The sequence below is a fragment of the Arvicola amphibius genome, chromosome 8 (genome assembly GCF_903992535.2).
Source record: "Arvicola amphibius chromosome 8, mArvAmp1.2, whole genome shotgun sequence".
Lineage (NCBI taxonomy): Eukaryota > Metazoa > Chordata > Mammalia > Rodentia > Cricetidae > Arvicola > Arvicola amphibius.
The window spans coordinates 129,698,178-129,722,267 of NC_052054.1; the positions used below are offsets into that span (position 1 = coordinate 129,698,178).

The following is a 24,090-nucleotide window of genomic DNA, read 5'->3' on the forward strand; positions in this document are numbered from 1 at the left end:
AAGGGAGCCTGGGATTTCTATCATGGAAAAGATACACTCTCTTCTCAGGCAGAAAATTCATACACGAGAGACTTTAAAATATACTATAATTTAAGAGGGTAGGGAAACTGAATAATCTTGCTTAGTAAAACTGTATTAATAAATAAAGGTATTTATGCAGTTTGGAATGCGTAACCCCCACAGAAGTGTTATAAATACCAGTTCCGATTTTTTTTTTTTTTTTTTTTTTTTTGGTTTTTCGAGACAGGGTTTCCCTGTAGTTTCTAGAGCCTGTCCTGGAACTAGCTCTTGTAGACCAGGCTGGCCTCGAACTCAGAGATCTGCACTGCCTCTGCCTCTGCCTCCCGAGTGCTGGGATTAAAAGGCATGCGCCACCACCGCCCGGCTCCAGTTCCGATTTTACACAGCTCATACCTTTTGGTGAAACTTCCAATGAACTGAACAGTTTGTTAGGCTCTGAACAGCAGACTCCTTGGCCAGCTGGAGGCCGCTCCTACACTCCCTGGATCATGGGGTCTAGTGTGCTTAGCTGCCTTGTGTTTTATAACTTCCTAGTGTATTCCTTTAGATATCTTCTCTCCCAAAACACATGTTCTCCATCATGCCTTTTCTCCTTTCCATCCCTTAAAAGCACCCCCTCTGCCCATTTCTTAAAGCCTACTTTAAATAATTAACTAGTGAACACATGTGTACACACACACACACACACACATATTTAAGATTCTAAGGCTAAGAGATGGAGGCAACGGTCCTTCCACTACAGTCTGCAGTTTGCTGTTTGAATGTGTAACTGAGTATGTCTTCTGACCCGTTGCGTTTCTATAGAGCACCCTATTCTCTCTCTCTGAACTCTCCTGCTATTATCTCCTCCTGAGGGTCTCCTTGACAAAGAGAGAGATCCTTTGACACAGGCAGCCTTCTTTCCTTCTAAGGCTCTCTCAAGTTCCTGGGTGGCCTGATTTTCTCTCATCAACCGTCAGTCCCTTCTGGTCTACAAGGAGTGCATCCATTAATACTTCAGAGAACTAAGACCAGAGGGGATTTCTTTAGCACATCACAGTCCTCAGTGTTCCTGCATAGCTCATTTCCTTTGGGCCTTCTCATTGCAGCTGGGACAGGGACAGTTAGCCATATAATGAGAAAGTTTATAAATGAGAAATTCTAGAATATTTAGAAAAACTTATAACCACACTATAAAATCCCAGTCCTCTACAAAATAACAATCAACTACCTTGCTTTGGTGGAGCTGGATCCAACTAGGTTGTTAGTGAGATACAGTCTAATTAATGCACACTTGACATTTTTAAAAGAAGGTATTCTGTAAATCCCGAAGTTTTCGTTTGATACAATTTAAGATACTACAGTGGGATTTTAATTTGTAAGTTACATAATTAGAAATAAATGTTTCCGTAAATACTGATTGTCCCATAATCTTGGCAGAGATATATACCTATACAAACAGCTTTAAAGGAAACTAAAGTGAGAGAGAAAGTTTGTAGGACTGAGTCCAGCAAGACAATTTACGGATAAGGGAACACTGTGAAGTCAAAGGTGGATTCTCTGACTCTCTTTCTAGCCCTAAGTAGAGCACTGTTGTGATCTCAGACATGATAGGATCTTTTGCTTGTCAAATCTGAATTCCTGCAAACCTTCTCTGTTTACTTTTTCTTGCACTAAAGTAAGTAGCTATATGAGCAGGGCCATCAGGCCTGAGGATTTCTCCTTTCTGACCTCCGATGAAAGAACAAAAAAGTTGACTAAGAACAGGTAGACACGCCACACACTTCTGTGCAGGCAGGTACCCTTGCCTCACACTCACTCGTACACATACACACATGCTGCTGTAACAACCAAACGTCAGTTGACTTGGCCATCATTAGTATTATTTTAGTTATTATCTCCCAACACCGTTCATCTTCACCGTAGGAAGGTCACAAAGGTATTAATACCAAGTGCTCCTCTGGGCTTGGTACATGCCTGCACATTTGGGTTTGACACACGCCTGCACATCTGGGCTTGGCACACGCCTGCACATCTGGGCTTGGCACACGCCTGCACATCTGGGCTTGGCACATGCCTGCACATCTGGGCTTGGCACACGCCTGCACACTGCTACCTATGCAATATTTAAAAGCAACAACATCATTTCTTGAACAAAGGGAGAAAACCGTCAATTTTAGCTTGAACTTTATCATTGAGTAAAATCATAGATGTTTATTAAAACCAAAGTACAAGCAGCGTGTGGTAACAGATACCTTTGATACCAACACTCAGGAAGAGAGGCAAACAAATTTTCAAGGCCAGCCTTGTTTTACATAGCTATTTCCAGGGCAAGCCTGGACTACATAATTGAGGTCCTGTCAAGAACAAAATAACAAAAAACTCATAAGAAGTCTAAGTGGTAAAAAATATCCTTAAAAAAATCCTAGTTCTAAGCAAGAATGAGGAGAACAAAACTAGAGCTATACTTAGATGATAACATATATAATAAAAGCCTAAGAATTTCAAAATGCTCATATTAAAATATTATGTATATGAAGTTACAGTGCTCTAAAGCCACTTAAGATTGAGGTGATCTGAAAATATTGGTTATTAAAATAGTCTGACCTGGCTATCGAAAGACCAACAAAAAATGGGGAGTTGCAGGTTCATTCTTCATATGTACATAGTGCTTTAATGTTTTTATTGAATTGTCAAACACTGCTTATAACTTAACCTGTGACACTAAAGCCATTTACCATTCTCATTTCACCAGTGAGAAAACTGAAATTCTGAGTGATTATTTAATACCAAAAAGTGTTCATTCATTCATTCTACAACTTTCTGTATAGCTAGGAAGGGTTATTCACAGTTAAAAGCACTGGAACTAAGCGGTAGACAAAACTGAGACCCTCAAAGAGGTAAAAGTGTTATAGCCCAATATTCAATGAATCCTAACTGTGCAGAGAACAGGGACAAGGATCCACATGCACACCAGACATGGAAACACGAAAAGTATGGGACAATTGGGAGGTGTATGAAAGAAAGGAACAAGAGTTATTACTTCTGACATTTAGGATGCTTCAGGCAGCTGGGGGTATTCTAGGGCCTTGAAACAGAATCTATGACTATGAAGCTTGGACATTATTCAGTACAGTTATCCTTTGGCATCCGAGAAGTTGGGTCCGGAATGCCCTTAGACACCAACCTCTATGGATAGACGCCCATGTCCCTAATGGACAAGAAGTTGCACTGTAAATCAAGGACACCTTACTAAGCATACTTAACAGAGTATAAACATCATTTAGTTGTTACATTAAATTGCTTGTGTGATAATGACAAGAGGAGGTAAAGCCAACATATCTCGACAACAGGCACAAAACATTCCAGGCTTAGGGATAACAATGGTGGAGCGAATGTTGGAGAGAGACTGCGGACCTGCTCACACCCCATTTCATCGGTACAGATTCAGTGAACCACCTGATGTGACAAATTCAGGTAAATTGGGCTCAAAGTTTTTGGGATTGTTTTTAATACTTTTGATCCACCGTTAGTTGAATCCACAGATTCCAGATCTGAAAACGTAGTTTGCAAGTCACATTCCTAGAAGGAATATGCTTTAAGCAAAACTTTTAGAATAATGTAAACCCAATCAACCTTAATAGTCATATGCTAAATATAATATATAACTGTTGTATAATATTATTTTAAGGTGTGTTACTTTTGTTTATGCTCTGGAACATTGGTAAAATGATGCAAAGATCGGTGTTTGATTAAATAGAATCCACCTGCTGTCTGGCAGCTGAGTCAGCAACTAATTGACAGGAAGTTGTAGGGAGGAGTCAGGTGAAGAAGGGTTTATAAAGAGGGGCGAGGAGAAGCAGGACTTATTGGAGATGCAAGGAGGTGAGCTAGGGAGCGCTTGCTATTCAGCCTTTCTGGGAAGCAGGATTCCACCTCAACCTTTGAATCTTGTGTTCTTTAGAGGGACAGAGACTTAGAAATTTTCTTAGTAGCTTTGAAAGTGTAGGTGCTGAGAGAACAGAATTTCCTCCAGCTAAGGCTTGTGGCCTCACCCCTGCTGGTAGAGGTGGAGCTTTAGTTGCTGACTAGGGCAGCCATAGTTTGAAAGGCAGCAACCATTAAAAAGGAAAACAACACATAACAGCACCTAACATCATGGATGATTTTGTGTTCACTCTCCTGAGCATTTGGCTTTAAATCATGGCTAGGTTATCACATGTGATTCAATATAACATAAACTTACTGCATTTTTATTTCTTAGTTCCAATCACCCATGAGAAAAACATGGCAGAAAGAAAGGGGTTAAGTGTCTGAAAGCAATACAGGTTTAAAAAAGGCCAAGAAATGAGCTAAATTTGTTCAGAATCTAATCTCTTAGCCCATAGTTAGCATAGACATAAGATCAGTTACCTATCAGTTACCATAGTCTTAGCCTGGAATTTTATTAATTTAAAATTTGTATCTCTGGAAATGCAAAGAGGGGAAGAAATACATGTGAAAAGATACAAAGTGAACTGTGCTCATAAATGATTAAAATTTTGAAATAATTGCTCAATTCAAGCATCAAAGACTCAGGGAAGGATATCCTATTGACATAAGAGAGAAAAGAAAACAGAACTCAAGGAAGTCCTCTGGCAGAAGTCTCCCTGCAACACCAGCTTTGATCTCTGCAGCTGTGGTCAGAATTCCAAGGAGGAAATGCAAGACTGGACTCAGCAACAAAATCAAGAACAGACATGGATTCCTAGAGATTTCCCTGGTTCAGATAGTCCCCTTTGGGAAGATGCGAAGGTTAGCCCATTTAGATCTAAGATTCTATCATTTCATAACTCTATAGGCAGAAAGCCATCTTGAAACGTGGATCTTCACAAATTATCTCTTTCCTTCTTTACAAGCTTTTACCTGTCTTTCTGAAGCATGATCATAATAACTTCAAGACCCAATAAAGTGTCAAATTTTCAGAATCAAAATTACCATATCAGTATTTAAGAAGATAGAGTAGATTAAAACACTTTTTTTTTGTTGAGGTGGAAGTGTCACTAATAAAATAAGTACTCAAAAGTAACTGAGTATTCTTTAAAAATGATAATAATTTAGGGATCATTGAAAACAGATGTAATGTAGCACCCCATTTCTCAAGCAAACACAATGCACACCATCACATGTAATTACACACTGACAGTCACTACGCACATCATCACCATCGATTCTGCCATCAGTAAAAGGGAGGGTGAGAATCCCAAAACACAAACAAGGTTTACAAAGGCAAAGCATGTCCTTGGCCTTTTTTTTTTTTTTTTTTTTTTAGAAAACTCAGAGAGCACAGGTAGGTATGTGTATACTCTGGCTTTACTCCCCGCTTCTGATCTGTGAGCATTAAAAAGACAAATAATATTTTCAAATGGGGTAGTGTCGAATTTCAAATGCAGGAAGGGGCGTCTGAGCTGTGCCGTCCACTAGAGGGCAACAGAGTGTTCTCAGACATCAGTGTGGCCGTGTGTATTGTTTCAGGTCACTAAGTGTGCACACTAGTCTCCATTTGAATACGATGTGAGATCCTTGCATGCTAAGTGTGCTAGCAGAGAATGTGTTCTCATAAGTGTTCTCATTCTAAATTTAGTCCTGCTGGTATTTTCATTCCTCACATAATAACAATAATATGTTAATCCAAATGTTGTGTCATATTAATCAAATATCTTCTTATAAAACTACTTTGAGCAATGTAATAACTTTAAAATAAATTTTATAAGATTTTTTAAAAAAAAACTATTAAAACGCACATGAAGATAGTTCTTTGATGCTCCAGTATTTGAATTCCAACAGATTAGTACTTAAAACGCACAAGTGAAAATACAGTGATGACTGTACCATGATATTAAAAGACAGGACGGACATTAAGCACACGCTTCTTCTATATTAACACCACAGCAATCAACATTTTGCCATCAAAAAACTGTTGAGCCTGAGGTTAAGGCAGATAAAAATCTTGCCTTTGGGATCTAGGTGATCTCCCAGTCTGCCTCCAGGGACTCATAATCAGCCACCCAATACAACACATACACCCTTCAAGAAGTTCCTGCCCTAACAGCCTGCTCTCTGCCTGTGCCTCTCTGTCTCTATCTCTGTCTTGCTCTCTATCTCTTTCCCTTGTTTCTCCCAGAGGTGGCCTTTGACTGCCTCACAATAAATCTCTTGTGTTACGTCTGTTGCATGGTGTAATTTCTGGGGCATTCCTTGGCCCCATTCACCAAGGTACTCTTCTGCCCCTAAACCACTCATACTCTGTCTAACAGGCACCTATACCAAGCACAGATAAAGCTGAGCTGATAGTGTGAGACTTGAGAACTAGATGACACTTGGCATTCGAGGGTCAACCCACAGTTGTGCTAGCCAACAACAACTCCTGGCCTGTCTGCAAGCAGAGCCCCTCCCTATTGCTGTGGTGATGTGGATAGTAGAGTTTTTCTTTCTTAATTAATAAAGTCAGGGCAGCAATTCCATTTTCATAAAAGTTATGTATTTTCATATTTCCATATTATGTTGTAGTTGTCTTCTTCAACCATGCCACAAAACTAGTAAAACAGTTCACAATGTGAGTAATTGTTTTAAAAGTGTGATACTAGGCAACAAGATCATGTATTTTAGAAGACACCTTGTCAGCAAACTAAGCCAATTCTATTAGACCCTTCTGTGATTTTACATCAAACCATTCCACCTTCAGCTTTTAGCCTTTATTGAACTGTACAGGTAGATTTTCCATAAGCGAAGCAATGTTAGCTGATTATGCTTTTGGATTCACAATGTTTGTCTTTGCTGCTTCGTGCCTTGTGTCTAGGCTATTAATGGGCCCTCACTGCGACTCCCCCCTGCGGATAGCCTATCCTAGCAAAGGAAGTGTTCTGACTTCAGCATGATGATTATGTCCATCCATCCAAGCGTGTCTGTGCCTGCTGTCTGTCCATATTCTATATGTGAAAGAGTATTAGGCAACCGGTTTATAAATAGGTGGCTATAAAAGCCCAACTACGCCTCAGACAATCTTGGGCAGGTTTGATATGGCACAGGGCATACACAAGCCATCCATGGAAACTGCTCCATGTTCTAACCAGACTGAACAGGAAGGGAAACACATTGGGTAGTACTCTGTTCCATGCTGACACAAGAACTGTGGGGAAACAAGACTGCACACAGAGCATCAGGAAAAACAAGAATTCTCTCTTTTTCACCATTTTTTAAATAAAAGAAAGACAGTGGAATAATTTTTTTCAGGCAACATCAAAAGTCAAATCCTTACGAATTGTGTAGAACAATGACAGGCTTCATGGAGTGGCATGAGAGTACATTGGAAGAATACTTGTTGCTATATCCAACATCTCTGTATACTCTGCTAAGATTTTAATGATTATCTCCCTCTGTCTCCTCAGTTCATAACAGTGTTAAGTCCTATTACAAAAGAGACTAAGCCCAATAAGGCTTATTCTGTGGCTACAGAACAGGGTATGGTTTTAAAAATCTTTGCAGAAGCAGAGAAAGAATGCAGCAGAGGAAAGTGCCGAACTGGACAGATCTCCCCAGCTGTTAACAAAATCTCCCTTCCTGAGCTGCAGTTTGGGGTAAGGCTAAGGTGAAAGAGTTTCTTCTGTCCCTTTTAAAATGTCGCATTTTTCCGCTGTTTCTATGAACACACCGAAAGTGTAACTTAAGATGTGATTGCCTTCTTCATTAAAAATCAAGCCAAACATTTCAACTACCTCACAGGAAGGTGTGCCCAGGGAAGAAGCAGAAGGTGAAGGGGGAAAAGGCAAGCGAATACCCATCTCTTAGTGTGATGAGGGGGTGGGATTTGTATGATATTCTTTAGCTATGCACTATAGCTCAGGCTGTAAACTCAGTACTCATGAGGCTGCTTTGGGAGAATTTCTTAAGCTTAGGGCCAATCAAACCAGCTAGAATGAAACCCTACCTCCAAAAACCACAACAAAAGAACAGTCATTAAATGTCTTAGCCAATATACATGGAATGCAAAAGAGCTAAGGATCGTTAGTACCTGCCTTCTAGGGGCCACGATTCTGTTGAAAAGGTTAACTACCATACAAAGCCACTCAAAGCCAAGAGCCAAGAGAAAGTATAAAATACAAAACCTCTGTTTGAAAAGATTAACATACGTTTGAAATACAGACACACACCTTAAACTTCAGAAAAACAATATAGAGAAACAGGACACAGATTTAAAAAAAACTACTATAAACAGTGCTAAGAGTGTACAGAACAAACCTTGGAAGGAGTTCCATTTCTGAGGACAACCTAGAGTTTCTATTAATCAGATAGCCATGATATAGTTGACTTTTATACCTTTCTTAAAGTAGTAAAAAAAGCAAAACTCGATTAAATCACTACACTTGTGATGAATTATTCCCAAATACGTAAGAGAACATTTTTAAAGTTTCTTAAATATTCAATGGAACACTCTTCTTTTCTTCTGGAGTGGGGGTGGGGGTTATCAATGAAAGAAAGACACACTATAGTGTGTCATCTACTTTTAGAAAAATCTACGCCATAGTTCTTCACAAGTCATCTATTCCCCACTCTATCCTCCAATGTAAACGCAAAACATGTTCAAACTCAGGCATTAGGACGAATATTTAGCAACTGTGTGGAATAAACTCCAGAGTCAACAGCAGCAGCAACAATTCCAAAAGCCTCTGTGGCTGACACTAATTTATTGAGATGTATTGGGAACTCTTGAGAATGAAGAGTTTGCTAATTAGACCACCACAAACAAGTCCCCAAACTTTGACGAACTTCAGGCACATCTGATGAAGAACTTTGATTTATGAGCTGTCCCAGGTGAAACCTGAACAGATGGTATCTTTTAATAACAACTAACACATGAGTTTGTTAGGAAAACCAATGGCTTCAAAATATGCTGCTTGGTAAAGGAAATGAAGAACATTTTAGAGGCATCTACCTTATCTTTGTCTTCAACAACATCTGCTAAGACATCATCCGGATCCAGGATTCCTCCATCTGTGTACTCTAGATGATGAATCTTCACCCAGTATCCCGGATCCTGTGGTGGAACAAGCAGATGTGATGACTCAGACTACTTCTACCAAAGTAAGATACATTTGAAGAGAAATAATTTGTCTCAATAAGAATACGCTATACTGACTGCCTTAGGGTTTCTACTGATGTGATAAAATGCCATGGCCAAAATCAACTTAGGAAGTAAAAGGTTTATTTTGTCTTACACATCTCAGGGAATCAAGGCAGGAACTCATGCAGGGCAGGGAATCTGGAGGCAAGAACTAATGCAGAGTCCATGGAGAAGAGCTGCTTACTGGCTGGCGCCCCATAGCTTGTCCAGTCAGCTTTCTTATGGCACCCAGGACCACCTGCCCAGTGGCTAAACCACCCTCAGTGAGCTAAGCCCTTGTACATTAACCAACAACCAAAAAAACAGTCTCCAGCTTCCCTACAAGCCAATCTCATGGAGACATTCCTGTCAGTTGAGAGCTCCCCCATATATGTCAGCTGTGCGTCAAGAGGACAAACACTAACCTTCACAAAACAAAGATCTTTTCATGTAAATATTTTCACTTTTATCCTGTGTTACTCACAGAATACCCACCTCTTATTTTTCTGAATATCAAATTACAATTTAAAAAAATGAATTGCCCAAGCAACTTGAAAAGCATATTCCAACTTAAGTAATGCCACAGATATTCTAGAGGAGAATGATCTTGAAGGTACTTTATCAACTGTAGATAGTTTAAACTGTAATATAAAATTCCCAAAGCAGAAATATGTATTGTAATGTAAATTCCAAAGTAGAAATACATAACTCTGTAACTATTAAGCTATCGCTTCAGAATATCATAGTGGGAAGGGAGGTGGGTTCATCTTTTTAACTTTTCCATGCTCGGTGTGCACCCTCAGCTACAGTGTCTTAGTGGTTCCTGGAGAAGAGGCCCAGCTCTATTCCCATTTTTTCACAGCATGCTAGTCTCTGGGTAGCTGTGTTCAGAGTTGAGCATGGACTTCTCTAAATAGACCTTGTGTTTTATATTACTTCCAACTATTGTTCTTAAATGCTTAGTTTGAAAAAAACAATCTGATATTAAATGTAATGGTGACATAATTCTTTCAATTGTTTGTGCATTGCCTGGTTCCAAGAACAGGATGAAAATAAAAGAATTATAACAACGGGAAAAGAACACAACTTGACAAATGAAGTAAAGTAAAGCATCAGTAGAGATTTTAAGCAACAGACAAGCTAAAACCAACTTGGTTCTATGATTCTTAACCTCGGAAAGAAGGAAAGCATTAAGCTATAAAGCACTTGGTAAAGAAACAGATACCAGTTTCCAAACAGAGATGGAAATCCTACTAGGATAAAGCTTTAAGCCTTATCAAATGAATCTTTATTAAGAATAAGAGCTAACGGAACCCACAGAATGCAATTGCGATATTACAAAAGCTAATAGAAATGTTTGCCATATAGCCTTCCCTTTAACCCCTGGTGAAAAGGTAGAGCACGCTAATACATAATGATTCTTTAAGTCATCTATATGGAGGTCTTGGCCCAAATATACAACTTCACAAAAATCCAGCTTGATACAGAGTAGCCCAAATACACAACTTTACAATAATACCCAACTCTACAAAAATTCAACTTGATACAATGATAGACTTAAAAATCTGAAGGAATTCCCTGTCACTAAACTTTAAACATCTCAAAAATTATGCTTATTTTTTAATAGAGTATATGAAGAACAATTCCAGGAAGATTAAGCCTTTCATTTACTTCTAATGCTAGGATTATAGGCACAAACACTGACAATTTCTTAGGAAACTTGAAATGTCTGCCTACTTTGCCCAGATGGGAAGCCAAGGTTGCGAGCAGTAATAACACAGTCAGATAAGCAAAGCACAAAATACCCATTTCTCAGGCTCTGTAACTAGAGACTTGTGCCAACTCAAAACAGTTTTGTTAGCAAACCTGAGCTAAATACAGGAAATAAGATTCCAAACGGAGTACTATGGGTTTATAAACAGAATATAATACTATCAGACTACAACAGCTCCCTAGAAACGTTCAGAGGCTAAATCCTGACCCAGCCATGCCACAAGCAATGTGTTTTTCCACACTGGCACACAAGCCAAGGCACTGTTTCTACAGCCCTCTTAGGAGAGGAGCATGAGCTCATTAACTGCTATCATCATGCATGAACTGGATTCTGTGTTACAGTTATGTAGGAAAAGGTGTTGACTTATGACCATGTGGTCTAGTTTGCTTTCTGTTGTGATAAACAGTGACCATGATAAACAGTGACCAAAAGCAACTTGGGTTAAGGAAAAATTTATATGGCTTATAGACTACAGTCCATCATCAAAGGATGCCCAGGTAGGAACCTAGAGGCAGGCAGCAGAGGACTGCTGCTTACTGGCTTGTTCCTAGGCTCCCCAGAAGCTACTTTCTTCTACAACCTATGCCCACCTGCCCAGATATAATAGTGACCACAGTGGGATGGGCCTACCTACATCAGTTGGCAATCAACAAAATGCCCTACAGCCCTGACAACATGACCTAAAGCAAACCTCAATTGAGGTTCCTTCTTCTTAGGCATCTCTAGTTCGTATTGTTGGCAAAAACTAACCAGTGCAACATAATTATAAAAAGGGAGGCATTCTGCAAGGTCTCTTTAAATAGAAGTACTTAAAAGAAGAGTACTGCTGGCTGCTTTCACCTGGGGCTCACTTTGTAGGAGTAGACCATACCACCAGAAACTAAAGAAGACAATCACCCAGAGACACTACAAGACACATTAACTCAACCTTCCTTCCTTACTGGGGATATAAAGAGAAGGAAAGGGGAAATTAGGTATTAATTTAAAAGAGGAAAATTAAAAACAACAACAATGAAAACACTAAGTAAAATTTCTTATCATAATAACAAAAATGGTTGACAAGTGGCAGCAGAAAGAAACTGTGAAGCCACACAGGACTCTTTCTCAGAAACTGCTATGGGATCTAACGCCGGCTGGTAAGCAAAACATAGGACAAGTCACTTTACTGATACAAAAGGGTATAAATATAAATCAGGGGTTTTTCAAGTAGTGTGATAAATCTGTGATTATACTGATGAACAAAAACAGCAAATTATATAGTACCGCACTTTTAGTGAAAAGACGCAGTTTTAAATCGCTATCACACCGAGTCTCTCTTTTTATGTATACACTAAGATAGGGAAATGAGTCTGATAAGATGGGCCACCAAGTAAAAGTACTTTCTGTGCAAGCCCTATGACCTCAGTTCTGCCCCTGTAAGGGGAGAACTGTGTTCTGAAACTGTCCTCTAACCACTACACATGTGTCATGACTCCCATTCTCTCTCTCTCTCTGTCTCTGTGTGCATGTGTCAGTCTCTCTCCCTCCCTCTTTCTCCCCGCTGTGTGTCTCTGTGTGTGTGAGAGACTCTTTCTCTCTGTGGATGTGTGAGTCAGTCTCTCTCTGTGTATATGTGTGTCTCAGTATCTCTCTCGCCCTCTGTGTGTGTCAGTCTCTCTCTTCCCCCACCTCTGCGTGTATATGTGTATCAGTCTTTCTCTGTGTATGTGTGTCTTAGTCCCTCTCTGTGTGTATGTAGTATATGTTTCCTAGTCTCTCTCTCTCTCTGTCTCTCTGTTTCTCTCTCTGTCTCTCTCTGTCTCTCTCTGTCTCTCTCTGTCTCTGTCTCTGTCTCTCTCTCTCATGTGTGTATGTGTCACACGCACACAAAAAATTTTTTAAAGAAAAGAGTAAGCTTACGATGCTCACACATCCAACCCTGGAAAAAACAGACAAGCCCCAGAGCAGCAGTCTCAGGTGAGTATTTAATACATTCGATAGGAGAATCAATAAACAAGAATGTACCAACTATGGTTCTGTCTCTGAGGCATTCAGTTATGGTTCCATAGATCACTTTAAGAATATGGATTCAGTATTAACAGCCAACAGCCACCATCAGAGTATAAACTCACGCTGACCCTTTCATTATGTAAACATTTCAACCATCATAGTCAACATTTTACATTTGGCTTACATGGCTTTATTACTATCAGAAAGGAGCCAATTCAATATAAAAGGATTGACATATATGTCATGGCTCACAATTAATCCCTAGATCACCTTAATGTAGTTTTTTTCATGAGCATGACATTTAGCTTACATTCATCTTGCACACATTTCTGTGCATATAAAAATACTATTTTTGAAATATCTCCATGTATGTGCTCATTTTACAATCCAATCAGTCTTATTATATATACTCCAGGGATCATTAAAGTATTGAAAACTAACCTATTATATGTTATACCTTCTCTACTTCTAATAATACACAGTTAATGTAAATCTTCCTGGAATTTGAAATTAAGCCATTCTACAGGGATGAATGTGAAAAGCTAAGATAAAAACATTAATTAAAGGAGCAAGACAGTAAAATGGTCTTTGCAATGATCAAATACAGAAATTGTTCCAAACATGTACTGGTTTTAATAAAGAACTTCTGTTGTGGATATATGACACAAAGGTTGACTTTGGCTTTAAAAACTATATTAATCTAAGAATAAAAAAGCTCCTAGAAGCTTAAGTTGTCACTGGAGACACTGGATGCACCAGGATGCAACTGTCAAGTGGAAGTTAACGGAAAAGACAGACTTTCTTTGTAGAATTTGTCAGATTTCATGGCATGGATCCACACATGGAATTCCTTGTTTTTAATGCCATCGGATGATGCATTCCCCTGCTTACTGGTAGCTAGGCACTACAGGTACCAGGGGTTTCGTGTGCTTAACTCATCACCCTCAAGTATCCTCATAAGATCCAGATGCGGGAGGTAACAGAAGTGAATTGTTTTCCTTTATATGTAAAAAATAAATGGGGGTAGACTCAATAGATAATATATGCAGGTATGAAAATATTTTAAATATTTTTTAAAGAATGTGTTTATTAGAACTAAATTTACAAGACACAGTTGCATGGGACTCTGGTGGAGGACTGGGTCTTTCCCATGTGTATGTAAGTATACAGACTAAAGATACTGCACTAGGCTTCAACTGATCCACACTTAGTAAGGGAGAGAGCTCCAAGGTCTTTTGTACCAGGTATGTACAAGGTAGAGGACTCAGTGGGTGATAATGGATGGCACCAAATTCATTGCTTCAGTGTGTCTGAGTAGCAGTGAGAGAAGCGATGGGAGAAAAGCTTCTGAACAGAATTCCTAATCATGAGGATGCAGGGTGTGGGCAGCCATCTAGAGAAAGAGTACAGAGGTCAGTTTGCAGAGTCAGAAACTGGATGGATGATTACAAAAATCTATATACACAAAATTTTAGCTACTCCTATCGTAATCCTTTGGGGGCTACTCTCCTCCTAATTCAAGTCAAAAGAGAGAAAGGAATTTTGTAGGGCACCAAGGGAAAATACAAGGTGGAGCAAGTCTGGAGAGGGGGATGGGAAGAGCCCTGAGAAACCAGCAACCCAGCAATGTGAGTTTCAGAAAGCAGCCCAGGAGCCCACGCACTGACACCTGATAGGGACAAACACAAGCCGAAGGGTGGGAGAGCATACAAAAATGTTGTGGTCCAGGAGGGCAGTAGCATACACAGAGGGTACTGTGATCCAGGAAAGGGAACCGTGAATATGAAGGCAGCACTAAAACCCCAGGTCTAATTGGCTTCCAGACTTGCCTCATTGTTCACGGTGATCCAAATACAAACTTGAGAAGAAAGCCAAACGCATCAACCTTGCTGGGGCAATTTTAGTAAACCATGCGTCTGAAGAATTCAGAAACACAGAGGGGCAACAGGTTTCGTTACTAGTTCAAAGTATGCCGTTACGCTCACATTACAGAAACAGGGAGGCTACCTGAGCAGGTACTTCTGTGAATTCTCTTTCAGCTCAAGGTTCTACAATCCTATCAATGGAGAGACGATACAGTCTTACTATCACCAGGGGCAGGAGATGTGTGGGAAGAACGTTACTAGAGACAGGACGAAGTTCCCTTAGGACAAAGGGTCAGGGAAGAGAAGCCTTCTCATCCTGTATGTGCTCAATAGCATTGCAGCAGTGAGCATCTTGCCAAGGGACTGAAAGGAAGATCACAACATGCACAACACACGCAAAGTTGGAGGCCCCTGACAGAGGCCATAAAAATCAAAGAGAAAAATCATTTAAACACAATTAACACACATTAAGCCCAATTTCCTTAATATGTATTTTATACACACACACACACACACACACACACACACACACACACACAAACACATAAACACATGCCTATATCTAATTAAACCAAAACATCTTATAAAACACATTTCAACAAGTGTTCATGGCACATGTATCAAGTCACTCAATTTGTATGTTTTTAATTGAAATTATCCCCACTTTCCTACTTTCAGCCCCTCCTAGCTACCTTCTCACAAACCCCTCCAATGCCTCCCAATTCTCAAGCTCAAAAAAGACAGTCTCTTTCTTGCTACTACTTTTACATATGTGTGTAAGTATGTATTTATGTATACGTATGCAAAAATACATAAAAACAACCTGCTGAGTCTATTTTTGTTGTTTGTTGCATGTGATTTCAGGGCTGACTACTCTGCATTGAACAATGAGGGGTTCACTCCTGAGAGAGGCTAATTTCCATTCTCAATGTACTCATTAATGCCTGCATTGTATTTTCTCTCTCCTAGATACATATGGAAACATCTTAAATACATTAAAATCAAATCTAGTGATGTATATAGAGGATAATATATCACAACCACTTAGGATTTATTTTAGTACTACAAGAGTGGTTTAAAATTCAAAAGTCAACCATGGTCATTTAGAGAACAATATGAAAAAGGCAATGGAAGCCCCATGATTACCTCAATGATTTCAGAAAAAAAAAGGATTTATTTGGATTTGCAAATAGTCCAACAACTCATAATAAAATGTTGAGCAATAATCCCCTGAGCTTGGGAGGATGATGCATGATAAAGATAGCCCATTTAATAGTAACTGATAGTTGCTACGTAGGAAACTTAGTTTCATTAAGAGTGTGGCCTCTGGTAGACCTAACATGCTCTAGTGGATGGCCACACCCCTAAAATTATATTGACAGCATCAATTGGGCTACATGCATCAAAATAAAAAAACTAATGAAGACAGAATGTTAAGTGGATATGGATTTGAACAGAGATGAGAAAAGATAAATATGATTAAAATACCATGTATGAAATTTTTGACGAATTAATAAAAATATTATTTGAAAAATATTGGCTCCCAGCACTTGGGCGGCAGAGGCGAGCAAATCTCTGTGAGCTTGAGGACAGCCAGTCTACAGAGCTAGTTCCGGGACAGCCAAGACTATACAAAGAGACTCTATCTCAAGAAACAAAAAAACAAAATTGTAGCAAATTAGGCAAGTCAGGAACCAAAAAAGTCAGTGAAAGAAAATTATTTAAATAAAAAAATATTTATATGATAATATTTATAATAGCATCAGAATATTTATATGATAATGCTTATAATAGCATCAGAATATTTAAATGATAATATTTACAATAGTATCCGGATATTTAATGGTAATTTTACAATAGCATCAGAAAAAAATGTTAAAAATTATTCTAACATATGTGTCAGACATTTTGGCTAAAGACTTAAAAACTTTAGGACTGGGAAGTTGCTAATCTTGCCCAAATGAGGAAAGGTTAGTGCTACGGTCAGAAATGTGAGGAAACAGAACAACTGGAATTACAGCCCACTGGCATGCACATGTGCAGTTATATTGGAAAATATAACACGGAAACATAAATATCCATTATGGTGGGCATGAGCTGTCTCAATTTTGTTTGTTCCCATTATGATAAAGTACCTGACAAAAGCAACTTAAGAAAGAAATGATTTGGTTCCCAATTTCAGGTAACAGTTCATCCGGGTAAGGGATTCCAGGCAGAAAGAACCAGCCACATCATACCCACAACAAGACCTGCGAACCCATCAAAGCTTGGGTGCTAGTGTCCAGTTCTCCCCCCTTTGCATTCAGTGCAGGGCCCGGCCCAGGAAATGCTAGGGCCCACATTCAGGGTGGCTCACCACATCTCAACTAAGCCAATTAAGAGAATATATCACAGGCACGAACACAGGCCAATCTAACAGAGACAACCCATCGTTGGAAAACCTTTCCAAACAGATCCTAAATTATTTCAACTTAAAAGCTAAAATTGGCCAGGTGTGGTGGCACATGTCTTTAATCCCAGGACGTAGGAGGCAGAAGAAGGCGAATCTCTGAGTTCAAGATCAGCCTGGTCTACACAGTGAGTTCCATGACAGCCAGTCCAGGGTAAAGAAACCCTGTCTCAAAAAAATAGATAGATAGATGATTTTTTTTTTTTTTTTGGTTTTTCGAGACAGGGTTTCTCTGCAGCTTTAGAGCCTGTCCTGGAGCTAGCTCTTATAGACCAGCTGGTCTCCAACTCACAGAGATCCGCCTGCCTCTGCCTCCCGAGTGCTGGGATTAAAGGCGTGCGCCACCACCGCCCAGCTAGATGAATATTTTTAAAATTTAAAATCAACCACCACATACCACATATACTACCTGCTTATTTTACCTAGTCTACCTCTCTAAGTATTTCTCAGACCAAAATGAGCATAAAAAGTTAACGAAAAACACGTACTCAGACTCTCTGGCAGAATTATTCCTACTAACATCAAGAAATAAAGCAAATATTGATTGCAGTAGTAGAGACAGAAGCATGCACTACAAAGGACTCCTATACAATAGCAAGAAAGACAATCTACAAGTTCATTCCACAGCCTGAACAAACAACACAAAAGCGTTGTGCAGGCACAGTCAAATCTACTGTAAAGTGCTTCTGTGTGGTCCTATGCACAGTATTTCACAGCACAAATCAAGCTGAGGGACAGTGAAAGAAAACCAAGAGGGGACTTCTTGGACCATGTTCTATTTCCTGGTCTGGGTGCTATTCTGCATTTACATGTACATTTTCCTCTATGTGTGCTAAACTTCAAACGTATCTGTGTAAAATGTAAAGTTTTTTGTGCTTTCTTTTTTCAACTGACAAATCTAAGGGTTCCCTTCGCACATTACATGTCTACTGATAAAATATTAAAAAAAAAAACAACCCGAAGGCTGTTCAAAATCTTAAAATCTTAAACAAATATTGGAATGTAGGCATTGTGGAAGGCGGCAGGTCAGATAATACCACCAACACACACATGGCACTCTGAGCATGCAGAACCTCAAATGTCTATCTAGCATTTACAAGGGTGACCAAAAACTTAAATTAGCCATCTTTTAAATGAGTCTGTTAAAATGATTATAGCCACTATCTCATACTATGTCATTAGGTTCTGTGTCGAGAATTACAGCAAGGACCAAACTAAACCTGCATTGCTATGATCACCTACACTTAAAATATTTTGCCAGATGTTAAGAGATGATCGTTAACCAACTAGAGAACACCATGACGGTAACCATGGAGACTAAAGGCCTACAAATATGTTTACAAAGAACAAGCTTAGCAAAGCTCACTTGAGCTGGAAGACACCAGGGAAAGGAACTACTTTATTGTTTTGAAAATAGTGGAACTGCAGTGTATGGGGCACTGGATGTTTACAGGATTATAAGGGAAGCAACTGCTTACAAAATGTACCATGTTGAAAACAAACATGCTTTCTCTCCATAAGACCAAGGCCACACATCCTTTTTATTCAGGATTGGAGGATCCTACCCATCGTTTTTGTTTGTTTTGTTTTGTTCTCAGGTGTGCCCCAGATAAACCACTGGGATCACAGTGGAGAGCATGTTTGGAAAAAATTCCTACTCTAAGCACTTAGGCCACTGTCAGGCTGGACAGACCCACTGCCTTCCGTGGCATGTGGGAAGTGACACCGTAGGGGCAAATTTGAGTCCCAGGTGCTGTGATTACATCTGGGATCTCAGTGATCATCCAGAGTAGATTAGCCTATTATTAAAATCTGGAGCCCCTGTTTGTTCTTAAAATGACTTTTATATATGACTACATAAAAATTAAATGACCATATGGAGTCTTCTATCAAATGAAAAGCCTTATACATCAAGGCTGTGCTACTCTGAAAATAACATAGACAAATAGAGAAGCTGGCAGAAGTTCAGCATAAGTAAAATCTCTCAAAAACCCTGTGTGTAATGCACCACATTCTGGAGCATACACTCTCACCCTGTATGATATCAAGGATGTACGACCATAACATGAGGATGCTACAGGGAAAAAAAAAAAAAAACACAGGAATTGTGTGACCTCCGTCTCTCTTCCAATTCTCACCTAAAACCCCAGAAAAGGCTTTATTCTTGAAACAAAATTCTCTGATAAAAGTATAATAGACTCACATGCTCAGCCTGATGTCAGACTTACAGCGTATCTTTAAGAAGACAATCTGTAAAGTCAACATACTTCAAACTTCCCAGTCTGTCAGTTATTCAAGTGTTTCTCCGTCAGACCCAGAATTTCAACAATCCATACACAAATTTAAGATAATCTAAGAATTTTATTGGTTAAAGATTCATTTTTATGTGACAGTTTTTCACTCTAAAAATAACCAAGTCATATGACCCCCACACAAACGGGGCTTTCAAGGCTCAACTAACAAACTCCCCAGATCAGACCTTGGTAGGACTGCTGGCCACCGAGAGCCCTTTTAAATGCCCACCTGACAGGAATCTAGAGTTTAAGCCACAGAAAGGTAGGTGTTTCCTTGTCACATAAATTCTGAACAAAAACAACTTCAATAAATAACAATTCCAGAGATCCCTATTTTTATCTCATTAAGATTTATCTGTAGCCTTTTTAATTAGAAACTAAACTACTTAAAATTCAAGGTATACACTTTGCATCCCAGTTCAAATATTCATTAAAGAGTGAAAAGAATATAAATTACTCCATGTCCTTAATTCCACTTAATGAACTCAGCAGTTTTATACAGTAGCTGAGAGGTTCATTTCTGATCCTGGGATAAGTTAAACATATGTGAGCAACAGTGGCCTAGAGATAATGGCACATTTTTATAAAGTAACAAATATTTTAATTATTTCCAAACCTACTCCCTATGACATCAGACACATTCAGAATCTTTATAAGAATACTTCAAATTCCTTTGCCTAAAGCACTTGAAAGGAAGTCCATCTTCAGCACAGTTGTATAAGCTTTCTATAAAATAACAAGATTAAATACAGTGGTATCTTAAAACCAAACTTGTAGCACAAAATTCAAACATTAAACGTCTGACATGAACAAAACAGTTTCATATGTCTTTAATTGATAGCCTTTTTATTTTCAATAGGAACAACTTCTAAAACACTAAACCATTACTAAGTTAGGAATACTGAAAAGTAATAACTCAAAATCATTTGAAAGAAAGCAGCTGATTCTTTAAAAACCGTGGGTTCCATTGTTTGTTTCCAATGAAGTTTATAGTCTAGAACTTATAGTTTTGTAGTTCTGTAGTTTTTGAAACTTGTGTGGTCCACAGGCATGCAAAAACGACAGCCAGGGAAGGAAAGCAGCCGTCCCACCAATGAGAAGGGAGAGACAGGAAGTTTTAAATTAATGTGTCTAAAGAGTATTCTGTTCAAAATGCATTTTCACAATAAATTTGAAAATGCAAACCCATACAATTCACAGTTTACTTCAATAAGTTCAAAGATTTTAATCTAGAAATAACAACTTTGTACACTAGCTCCAAAGAATACCTTGGAAAGATATTGCTTCCCTGGAGTGTGTATCTGTATGTACATTGGTGAACTGATGGTTTAAATAAGCAACAGCCTAGGCCTCTTGCCTTGCATCTGAACACTCATTGGTTAATAAAGAAACTGCCTTGGCTTTTTGGTAGGGCAGAATTTAGATAGGTGGAGTAGACAGAACAGAATGCTGGGAAAGAGGGAAGTTAGATACCTCAAGCAGTCGCCATGACTCTCCTCTCTGAGATGGATGCAGGCTAGAATCTTCCCGGTAAGCCACCCCTCGTGGTGCTACACCGATTGCTAAAATTGGGTTAATCAAGATGTTAGAATTAGACAATAAGAGGCTGGAACTAATGGGCCAGGCAGTGTTTAAATAAATACAGTTTGTGTGTTGTTATTTCGGGGCATAAGCTAGCCAAGCAGCCAGGAGCGGGGCGGTGGGAACACGGCCCGCTGCTCCACACTACAGTTTACACCTGCAGCACTGAAGAGATGAAGGCACTGGATGCAGGACATTTGTTACAACAGAGGAAGCACTGGTGATAGTGTTTATAAAAGTAGCTTAACTCTAAGACAAATAAGGAGATTCTAACTTTAGTCCCTGGAACACTGTTTATAAAATATCTTTCCAGTATGACAGCAATCAAGAAAGTGAGAGATTATCTGTCTCTGATCTTCAAAGTATTGAGGATAATACTGCTTGTTACTGTTAGTGTATTTCTCCAGCAACGAGGTCTTTTTTTTTTTTTTTAGAATGTTCCAGATGGATCATCGATATGACTAAGGGAAACACAAGTGCCAAAACGGGAACCGGGAGAATTGAGCTCAAGCATCCCCTTCTCAGACATGATGCCACAGACTTCCCAGTCTGGCACCAGCAGCACAAGGGCAGCATGGGAAGTTATCCTCCTCAGTTACCTGCTCCTCTGCTTGGTATCCCCAAACTAGAACGCAGGCTTCTGGAGTCAAGAACCTCGATCATCTTCACTTCCTTGTCCCCAGCCCTAAAACCGTCTGATCCTGTATTGTCATAGGTGAGGAATAAGGAAACACAGAAAGGAAGTGCAGGCAGCAGCGTCAGGAAAAGGCGTAGTCAGCCATCCCGCTACACCTTGTGCAAACTCAAATCCCAAGGGCCTAGGTCTTTTCATCCTGGCAATGGCAGCATGGAAGAAGTTAAAACACCCTGTGCCACATAACAGGGGATTTTGTGAATACTGGAAGTATGTGTGGGTAATTTTGGCATCTATGAATAAAGCAAAGTGAGAAAAAAACAGTTCTTGGAAGAAATAAAGCTTAAAAATAAGTAAGGAGAGATTATAACAATTAAACATCACAAACAAATTTCATAGCCTGCTAGTAAGAGATAAGCTATCTAGGAGAGAACAGAATAAGGTGAGCACAGTGGCAATAGGGCCTTGTACTTTAAAACATGGCAGCGTTGGGGGTGCTATCTAGTTTCATGTCTTCTTGCCATAAGATATTTGGGAAGAGAAAACCTTAATTGAGAAAATGCCTCCATAAGGTTTGGCTGTAAGCAAGCCTGTAGGGAATTTTCTTAATTAGTGATTCATGGCAGAGGGCCCAGCACACCCCACCCCATTGCGGGTGGTAACATCCCTGGGTTGGTGGTCCTGGGTTCTATAAGAAAGCAGGCTGAGCAAGCCTTGAGGGGCAAGTCAGTAGCAGCTTCTCTCCATGGCCTCTGCATCAGTACCTGTCTTGAGCTCCTTCCTGACTTCCTTCAGTAATGGACCATGACATGGAAGTGACGAGGAAGCAAAAGAAACCCTTTCACCAGGCTGATTTTGGTCATGGTGTTTATCACAGAAATGGCAACTAAGACCAAGGCAGAGTGGGAAACAGGCAGGGTGACATCTGGGGAAAGTCAATGACGGGCATGAGATGGGAAGTCCACTCTACTAAGGCATGGTTAAGGCCAAGGACAACACCACACACACATACACCAGAAAGTCAGGTTCAGAGAGGACACCCTTACATGAGTAGAGAGCTGGCTCACTTACCAGGTCGAACGACCAAATGAAAACTGCAGGAACAGCAGATGGTAACGACTGTACTCTGGCTGTGCTCTGACTGTACTCTACCACACACAATAAAAGCTTTACTCTATAAGATGAGTGGAAATTCTGCAAGGTAGACACCATCATTCAATGTGTTAAAATCAGTTATCTTCTAGATAAAATGCTTCCAGGAAGATAAAAGAAGGGACTTACAGATGCGTCCCTCCAGACTGTTGACACAACGTTCATTCATTTTAATGAGGCAAGTCCCATAAAACAAGAATAATCTAGCATCCTCACCAAAATAAAATCATCTAGTGAAAAACTATACAAATTTAAAACCAGAGGCTGAAATCAAGCTCTACTACCCATTGGGAATGGGGACACCATATTCAACCCTTGCCTGATGAAGAACAATTCACTACCGATTCTCCCACAGGCACACATGACTGCACACACACATGGAGCTTTGGTTTCGGTACCATACTCTCAACCTCAAGTCATTTCTGACTTGTTGGGTGCTGTAGTGAGAACAGAATTGAACACAGCCCTCTCCTCACCTGTACTATCAACAGTGCTCTGTTTTGCTATCTCTCTCACGAAGACCTCAAATCTACACATTGGGACAGCACAGGGAGCTGGTAGCCTTGAGAAAGAGAGCCAGTGAGAGGTGAGCAAAGGGTGTTAAAGAAAAGTATCCAAGTTTTCTTTTGCCAACGTTTTGGCTGAAAGGAAATGATCTTTCTCTGTGCCCATAATCAAAAGATAGTGAGTAAACCAATGTGGTCCTTTGGATGCTTGCTTTTTTGTGTACAAACACACACACACACACACACACAGAGAGAGAGAGAGAGAGGAGAGAGAGAGGAGAGAGAGGAGAGAGAGAGAGAGAGAGAGAGATTACAAGTAAGCATTACAATTTTATAGGAACTTTTTATTGCAGTAGTATCTGTGGACATAATATTGAATTTTATTCAAGTATCTGTTTGCTATAGAAGAATAAACAAAACAATATGGAACTCAACCTCAAACAGTGCCAGAAGAACTGGAGAGATTAGCCATTTGCCTTTAATATACAATGTCACAGAACACAATAATGTAGACGATGATAACGAGAGTATTAGCTGACACTGTTGTATAAGTCACCACATTGTGACACCATCACTTCATCATTAAGACACTGACACAGGGGATAAAAAAATCCTGCACAGGCCGGGCGGTGGTGGCGCACGCCTTTAATCCCAGCACTCGGGAGGCAGAGGCAGGCAGATCTCTGTGAGTTCGAGACCAGCCTGGT

The 24,090-nt window shown here is 39.7% G+C and overlaps 1 protein-coding gene across 2 annotated transcripts in view; it reads right to left on the reverse strand.

Annotated features, from left to right (window-relative positions):
- The window catches only part of Pard3b (par-3 family cell polarity regulator beta), a 975,885-nt gene that overhangs the window by 835,775 nt on the left and 116,020 nt on the right, over positions 1-24,090 (reverse strand). For both annotated transcript variants that reach the window (XM_038339874.2, XM_042055538.1), the window contains exon 2: positions 8,972-9,073. In XM_038339874.2, the coding sequence (XP_038195802.1) occupies positions 8,972-9,073 (102 nt within the window). The remainder of the gene's footprint in view (positions 1-8,971; positions 9,074-24,090) is intronic.